Below are 8666 nucleotides of genomic sequence, written 5' to 3'. Positions count from 1 at the left end.
CTGTATATCCTTGCCTCCTTTGTCATAGATTAGTTGACCATAGTTTATCTCTGGGCTTTCTATCCTGTTCCATTGATCTATATTTCTGTTATTGTGCTAGTACCATACTGTCTTGACCACTGTAGCCTTGTAGTATAGCCTGAAGTCAGGAAGCCTGATTCCACCAATTCTGTCTTTCCTTCTCAAGATTATGCTTAGAGTCTTCAGGGTCTTTTGCATTTCCATACAAATCATAAGATTTCTTGCTCTAGTTCTGTGAAAAATGCCATTGGTAATTGGATAGGGATTGCATGGAATCTGTAAATTGTTTTGGGAGGTATAGTCATTTTCACAATGTTGATTCTTCCACTCCAAGAAATCGGTAGGTCCCTATATCTGTTTGTATCTTTGATTTCTTTCATCAGTGTCGTATAGTTTTCTGAGTACAGGTCTTTTACCTCCTTGGTTAGGTTTATTCCTAGGTATTTTATTCTTCTTGTTGCAATGGTGAATGGGATTGTTTCCTTAATTTCTCTTTCTGATTTTCACTGTTAGTGTATAGAAATGCAAGAGATTTCTGTGTGTTAATTTTGTATTCTGCAACTTTACTGAATTCATTGATTAGCTCAAGTAGTTTTCTGGTGGCATCTTTAGGATTTCCTATGTATAATATCATGTCACCTGAGAACAGTGACCATTTTATTTCTGCTTTTCCAATTTGGATTCCTATTATTTCTTTTTCTTCTCTGATTGCTGTGGCAAGGACTTCCTAAACTATGTTGAAGAGTGGAGAGAGTGGACATCCTTGTCTTGTTCCTGATCTTAGAGGGAATTTAAGTGTTTTATAGATTTTACAGGTTTAATAGAAGAGTAAGCCTAGCAAAAACAATCATTTTGACTATTTAGAATATACTGTATATTTTTCTAACAGTTTTTTACATAGTCTTGAATGAGCAACATCAAAAATTTTAAATCAATAATATTGCTATTCCACCTTTTTGAGAATATTTTATCAAATATTCCGTACATGGTAGAGCTTGGGTTTTACTTCAGTTTTTCTGAGCTAGAATTTCCCTAAAAAGAACACAGACAAATACACAGAGACAACTCTAATGAATGTTTATAGCAGCTTAGATAACTGGGAATACCAAAAACAAACCAAAAAAAGTGAATCATATAATATTAATATTTTCATGCACATAGACATACACTAAAATGGGAACTGTACACATATTAAAACTGATAGAGAAAAAGTATTCATGTCAATAAAATCAAGATTATTTCTCACTGGTTAATTCATAAATTTGTGGATGATGCTCTGTATGTTGTAAATACACTAGGCTGCAAACAATACCATGATATGAAATAACTTAGAACTCTTGGTTCTGAACCTGTTATTTCTTGAAAATCTGTATGATTTGTGTTGAGCTCTATTTTAGAAATTTAACATAGTTGAACATTAATAATAAGATTATTGTAAATGCTTTGGGAAATACAAAGATGTGATAAGAAGACCATGTCTGTGATATGAGTGTGGAGTAAAATGGAAACTATCAGACCTGGGCTTCACTGATGAAACCCTCCACTCCAAAGCCCAGTATCTCTACTAAACACAGGTAAGTGTTCATTCTATTTTTTTTTAAAGCTCTTTATTGGAATATAACTGCTTTACACCCTTGTGCCAGTTTTTGCTGTACAACAAAGTGAATCAGCTGCATCTACACATATATCCTCATGTCCCCTCCCTTCCCCAACTCCTCCCTGCCTTCCATATCCCAGCCTTATAAGTCATCACCCATCATCAAGTTGATCTCCCTGTGTTATGCAGCAGCTTCCCACTAGCTATCTATTTTACATTTGGTAGTGTATATATGTCAATGCTACCCTCTCACTTTGTCCTGGCTTCCCCTTCACCCCCCACCTCGTGTCCTCAAGTCTGTTCTCTACATCTGCATCTTTATTTGTGCCCTGTCACTGCGTTCAGCAGTACCATTTTTTTAGATTCCATATATATGAGTTAGCATATGGTATTTGTTGTTCTTTCTGGCTTACTTCACTCTGTATGACATACGCTAGTTCCATCCACCTCATTACAAATAACTCAATTTCATTCCCTTTCATGGCTGTGTAATATTCCATTGTATATATGTGCCACATCTTCTTTATCCATTCATCTGTTGATAGGCATTTAGGTTGCTTCCATCTCCTGGCTATTGTAAATAGTGCTTCAATGAACATTATGGTACATGTTTCTTTTTGGATTATGCTTTTCTCAGGGTATATGCCCAGCAGTGAGATTGCTAGTTCATATGGTATTTTTCTTTTTAGCTTTTTAAGGAACCTCCATACTGTTTTCCATAATGACTGTACCAATTTACATTCCCACCAACAGTGCAGGAGGGTTGAATTTTCTCCCTACCCTCCCCAGCATTGATTCTTTCTAGATTTTTTGATGATGGCCATTTGGACTGTTGTGAGGTGATACTGCATTGTGGTTTTGACTTGCATTTCTATAATGATTAGTAATGTTGAGCATCTTTTCATGTGTTTGTTCACCATCTGGATGTCTTCTTTGGAGAAATGTCTATTTAAGTAAAGACTCTTTCCAAACAATTTCAGTGAATACAAATGCCATGAGTTCAAGGCCCCAGTTTACAAAGTTATGAATCTGCAGGTTTGACGTGGGGCCCATGAAATGACTCTTCAGCAATTTCTCTGTTTGTATGGATGTTAAACCCTCCAGACCCATTTTCAGTAGCACTGAGCTAGAGCTATCACACTCAGCACACCTGAGACCTCTCAGTAGGGTGAAGATTTAGGGCCAGAACTTCTAGAAATACAGGCTGTCAGCCTGATTCCCTGGGAAGGGGCTCTTTCTGGGATGGGTGTGGCCCTCCATAGCCTAGTGCCTGTGCCCTTGGGGGAAGTGGAATTGGGGGGGGGGGGGGGTGAGTGCTTGCTGGAATTACAAGGTGGACTTGGGGTTGTGCAAGTCTTTGCTCTCAGAATTCTTCCCAAAGATACCCTGAGGCCTTGGCTCTTTTCACTCCTGACCCCAGCCTGGGGCCACATGGATTCACAAAATGATTTGTGTTGTGACTACCTGTCTCCAGGTGGGGGGGCCTCCATCTTCAGAGACCAGGAGCTCTGTTCTCCTCCAATTAAGAAGGGGGAAATAAAATGTGATAATTAAACAAAATCCACTGAATATGCTCACTGGGGAATTATTCTCTTCTTGAAATTAATTTCTGACCTCCATTACACTGAGTAAAAACTACTCTTAAAATCCCTGAGCACATCATATAAGCAACAGTTCATGAATTTTGAATAAAACATAAAAGATATTTTCATCATTAACAGGCTACAAAACAAGACAGCAACTGTATTCAGAGAAGCTCAAAAGAAGTTCTGACATTTGGAAAATGAATTCATGGAAATATAGGCAAAATAGATTTAATTTACAAATCAGTAAGTGTTGCACTACTTATTAACCATCAAAAAATTTGAAATTACCAATGTTGATCTAACATTTCTAAATTCCTTGAAAGAAGTATACAAATACTTATACACATACATTTCCTTCTTAGTATTGTCACTGCCAAAGTATACCTTGATATATGTATATATATTGCATTCAGTGTATGTAAAAGCCGTGAAACACTGGATTCTTTAAGCCTATACAAGGAACATGTACAAAGGAACAGATAAGGTAAATTTTAAAAATATTAGTTCAGAATGATACAAATGGGTTTTCATTATATTTCTTGTGACTTTATGAAATTTATTTGTTAAAATTAGTTCCTAGCAGTGGATGCAGAGTATCAATGCAACAAAAGGCCATAAGAAAAACTCAAGTAGGTGAGTTTATCACTCAAGGTCCAGAGAGAATTGAGGGGCCACTGAGAGGAGCCAAGGCAAGAATCACGCAGAGAAAGTGGCTGTACTTGGGGTTCAGACCTTTATAAAGTGACCCTGGGTGAAGTGCTCTGGGCTTCCCAGGCGAAGTGTGCATTGGTCAATTCAAACCAAGATGAGCAGGATATTGCTGAGCTCGAGGAAGGTGTCACTGAAGGGGTGGATGTGAAGTGGAACCTGGGATTCAGCGAGACTGTCGATCTCAGGAAAGGTTGTTACCTAGTGCACACGCTACCGCACTCGCTGATGTGAGGTCCAGGCACCTGCAGGCTGCCTGACTACACAACACGGATGCTGAGGCAGCAACATCATGGAGCAGTTCAGGAAACTCTCAACACCCCTCCTGCATAATCCTTGTTATTATGACCACCAAAACATCCCAGTAGTTACAGAAAGGGGGAAAGATACAAGAGAGAAATATGGAAATTATACGGCATTATTTCAGGTTTAAAGCCAGTAAGGAAACTAATTGTACATGTTACATTACGGTGTCCTTAATTTTCTAATGCAGGGGTCCCTAACCCCTGGGCCACGGATGGGTACCACACAGTAGGAGGTGAGCTTCTGGCCAGTAAGCGAAGCTTCATCTCCGACTCCCCATCACTCGCATTACTTCCTGAACTGCCCTCCCCACACCACGGCCGTGGAAAAATCATCCTCCACAAATCTGGCCCTTGGTGGGAAAAAAGTTGGGGACCACTGGTCTAATGGAAAGCTAGTATAAATTATTTCCACCTCGTATAGAAGTGTTTCTCCCACCTTTGAGGTGGCAACAATCATAAACATCAGTTCACACACACACTAGACACAAAGCACAGCTTGTGGTAATTTGAGTTTAATTATTCATTTTGGTTTTCAAATTATGTCAATATAAACAAGGATAGAGTGATAATCACTGTACCTGTACAAACATCCAGCCCTTCATCTTGGGATCCCCACCACATCAATTTTCCAAGTGTTATAACTATTGATGACTTACTGTCGTATTCTGATTGACACTAATCAGAGAAAAGAGGTATTGACTGAATGATTTGTAGTATGCCTTCTCTTAGATTTCAATTTTGATTAAATACATTTCTACATTGTTTACATCATTCAAATACCCTTCCTATATGTACTCTCTGGTGTTTTTTACAGTGGATACTTCAGACAAACCTCTTTCATCACTTATCCCATTTGTAAGGTTTCTTTCCAGTAAGTACTCTCTGATGTTGAGTAAGGTTAGAGTTCTGCTTAAAGCCTTTCCCACACACTGTATATTTATACGGTTTCTCTGCACCAGGAATCATCAGACATCAAGTAAGTGTTTAGCAATTGTTAAAGGCTTTCCCACTTTCTCTACATTTATAAGCTTTCTCCCCAGTATGAATTCTCTAATGTTTAGTAAGGTGTGAGGTGTGATTAAAGGCTTTCCCACATTCTTTACGTGTATGGTTTCTCCCCAGTATGAGTTCGCTGATGTTTAGTAAGACCTGAGTTCTGATTAAAAGCCTTGCCACATCCTACACATTTGTAAAGTTTCTCCCGAGTATGAGTTCGCTGATGTAGAGTTAGGCTTTCACGCCACTTAAAGGCCTTGACACATTCGGTACACTTATAAGACTTTTCTTATGAATTCGCTCATGTTTACTAAGACTTGAGCTCCGACTAAAGGCTTTCCCACATTCTCTACATTTATAAGGTCTCTCCCCAGTATGAATTCTCTGATGTTTAGTAAGGTGTGAGCTCTGACTAAAGGCTTTGCCACATTCTCTACATTTATAAGGTTTCTCTCCAGTATGGATTCGCTGATGTTCAGTAAGGTGTGAGCTACGAATAAACGTCTTGCCACATTCTCTACACTTAAAAGGTTTCTCCCCAGTATGAATTCGCTGATGTAGAAGTAGGCTTGTAAGCCAGTTAAAGGCCTTGCCACATTCTATACATTTATAATACTTTTCTTCATTATGAATTCGCTGATGTGTACTAAGGTTTGAGCTCAGATTAAAGGCTTTCCCACATTCTCTACACTTAAAAGGTTTCTCCCCAGTATGAATTCGCTGATGCTTAGTACGATCTGAGCTGTGAGCAAAGTCTTTGCCACATTCTTTACATTTGTATGGTTTCTCCCCAGTATGAATTCGCTGATGATGAGTAAGTTTTGAGCTATGATTAAAGTCTCTGCCACATTCTTTACATTTGTATGGTTTCTCCCCAGTATGAATTCGCTGATGTTTAGTAAGACTTGAGTTTTGTGTAAAGGCTTTGCCACATTCCTTACACTTGTATGGTTTCTCCCCAGTATGGATTCGCTGATGTTCAGTAAGTTTTGAGTTACGAATAAAGGCCTTGCCACATTCCATACATTTGTAAGGTTTCTCCCCAGTATGAATTCGCTGATGTTTATTACGATATGAGCTGTGAGTAAAGGCTTTGCCACATTCTTTACATTTGTATGGTTTCTCCCCAGTATGGGTTCGCTGATGTTCAGTAAGTTTTGAGCTACAACTAAAGGCCTTGCCACATTCTATACACGTATAAGACTTTTCTTCAGAATGAATTAGCTGATGTTGAGTAAGACTTGAGCTCTGCTTAAAGGCTTTCCCACACTCTGTACCTTTATAAGCCTTCTCTCTAGTATTAATCTGCTGATGTTGACTAAGATATGAACAATTATTAAAGGCTTTGGCACATTCTTTACCTTTGTCTGGTTTCTCCGCAGTATGGATTCGCTGATGTTCAGTAAGATTTGATCTCTTATGAAAGCTCTGGCCACATTCTGTACATTTATAGGCTTTCTCTGCAGTATGAATTTTCTCATGTCGAATAAGACTTTTGTACCAAATAAAGGCTTTGCCACATTCTTTACATTTGTATGGTTTCTCTCCAGTATGGATTCGCTGATGTCGAGTAAGGCTTGAACTTTGGGAAAAGGCTTTGCCACAATCCTTACATTTATAAGGCTTCTCACCAGTATGGATTCGCTGATGAAGAGTAAGATGTGATCTCTGATTAAAGGCTTTACCACATTCTGTACATTTGAAAGGTTTCCTTCTAGTATGAATTTGTCTGTGTCTACTTAGATGTGATGATGTAGTAAAGACTTTTCCACATTCATTGCACTTGTAATGTTTCTGCCTCACATGAATACTCTGATGTTGGGTAAGTTCTGAAGGCTGGTTAAACACATTACTACATTCACTACAATCACAAGTCTTCTCTCCAATATGAATGCTGTCATGTATAGTAAGATTTGAGCTTTGATCAAGGACATTCCTACATTTACTACTTTTGGCATCACTGTCTGGAAATTGAGGTCCCTGCTGTCTCATAAGATTGGAGTCTTGGTCAATGTCACACCCACGTTCCTTGCATGAACAGCTTGTCACGCCTTTAGAAATTCTCCTGTAACTATTGAAGGTAGGTCTGTTGCTTAAGCCCTTACTCATTTTATTACACGTGAAAACCTGTTCTGCATTAACTATATCATGATATCTATTAACCAACTGTGGTTGAATAAGGCCTCTCTCATTATCTTCAACATTACAGATTTTGGAACAAGCAAAAAATATCTGTTGCTTGAAGAATGATGAACCCTTGCTAGAAGATCCCTCCAATTGTTTATACTGAGATTTTTTTTCTTCATTTTTAAATTTCTGATTTTCAGGCATGCTTGAACGCATGTTTAATCGAAGCCCATGTTCAGAAAGGTTTGAATGAGGACTTGCAGTAAAGTCTAGATGGCCTTTCACATTTTTCAAATTTCCTTTCAGAGAACATATACGTTTCAAAAAATGATGTGGCTCTTTGTTTACAAATATACATTTCTCTACAAATGTAGAAGACTTCAAAGGGTGTTTTCCCCTTTTTGATTCATAGCCTTGATTTCTTTTCGCTATCACGTTTGCATTACGGGAAACTGTCCCAATTTGGTCTTGTCCATAACATCCTCTCTGCCCTTCACATGCGCTCGTATATTCCCAGTCTCCCATGAAGTATAAATTTCCAAGGCTACGTCTTTTATATTTTCCCAGCTTCACTTTTCGGAATAAGTCTTCTAAGCCTGACTTTTTTGACATCAAACTTGGGGTTTCATGAGAAGGCACAGCTGAAAGATACCAAATAACAAGTTATTTGGCTACTGTTCTCAGGGACTATACTTTGCAATTTATATAAAATTGATGGCCCCTTAGCTAAATTAAGAACAAAACAGAGATGACTCAACTAAAGTTAGAAATGAAAGCACAGACATTTTAAGTGATACCATAGGTAAAAAGGCAATTATAAGAAACTACTATGAATAAGTATATGCCAATATACTGGGTGCTTTGAAAACGTTTGTGAATTTCTAGAAAGACACACACTACATTGACATTAGCATAAATGGATAAAAACTCACAACAAACCTACATTAAGTAAACTAAAAAATTAATTTATAAAAATTCCCAACAAAGACTATCCCTCATCTATATGAAATAATTGGGTCATTCCAAAATCATTTCAAGAAAAATTAATAACAACACTCAACAACTGTTTCCAAACTATGAAGAGAAGTAAAACTATGAAAATAGTTTTTATGAAGCCAGTGTTAATATTTTCCTTTCACAGGGATCAAAACCGGGCTCTCTGCATTGGAAGTGTGGAGTTTTAATCACTGGACCAGCAGGGAAATCCCTCAGTATCATTTTCAAACAAAGACACTACAAATTAAACAATCATACACACACATACACACACAACACAAGAAAGTATCTGGCATGAATACTGATGCAAAAGTCTTTAATGAAACACCA

The 8666-nt window shown here is 38.0% G+C and overlaps 1 protein-coding gene across 1 annotated transcript in view; it reads right to left on the bottom strand.

The window, feature by feature from the left end:
- Positions 1 to 4723: 4723 nt before the first annotated feature.
- LOC130838297 (zinc finger protein 208-like) overlaps positions 4724 to 8666 on the bottom strand; it is a 325381-nt gene continuing 321438 nt past the window's right edge. Inside the window, 4 exon segments of the mRNA XM_057711180.1 lie at positions 4724 to 5267; positions 5270 to 5325; positions 5328 to 5438; positions 5519 to 7023. Of these exon segments, the coding sequence (XP_057567163.1) occupies positions 5202 to 5267; positions 5270 to 5325; positions 5328 to 5438; positions 5519 to 7023 (1738 nt within the window). The 3' untranslated portion in view covers positions 4724 to 5201.

This window comes from Hippopotamus amphibius, chromosome 16, assembly GCF_030028045.1.
Source record: "Hippopotamus amphibius kiboko isolate mHipAmp2 chromosome 16, mHipAmp2.hap2, whole genome shotgun sequence".
NCBI lineage: Eukaryota > Metazoa > Chordata > Mammalia > Artiodactyla > Hippopotamidae > Hippopotamus > Hippopotamus amphibius.
The sequence above is the reverse complement of the archived record's forward strand: the minus strand, read 5'-3'. Positions and strand labels throughout refer to the sequence as shown.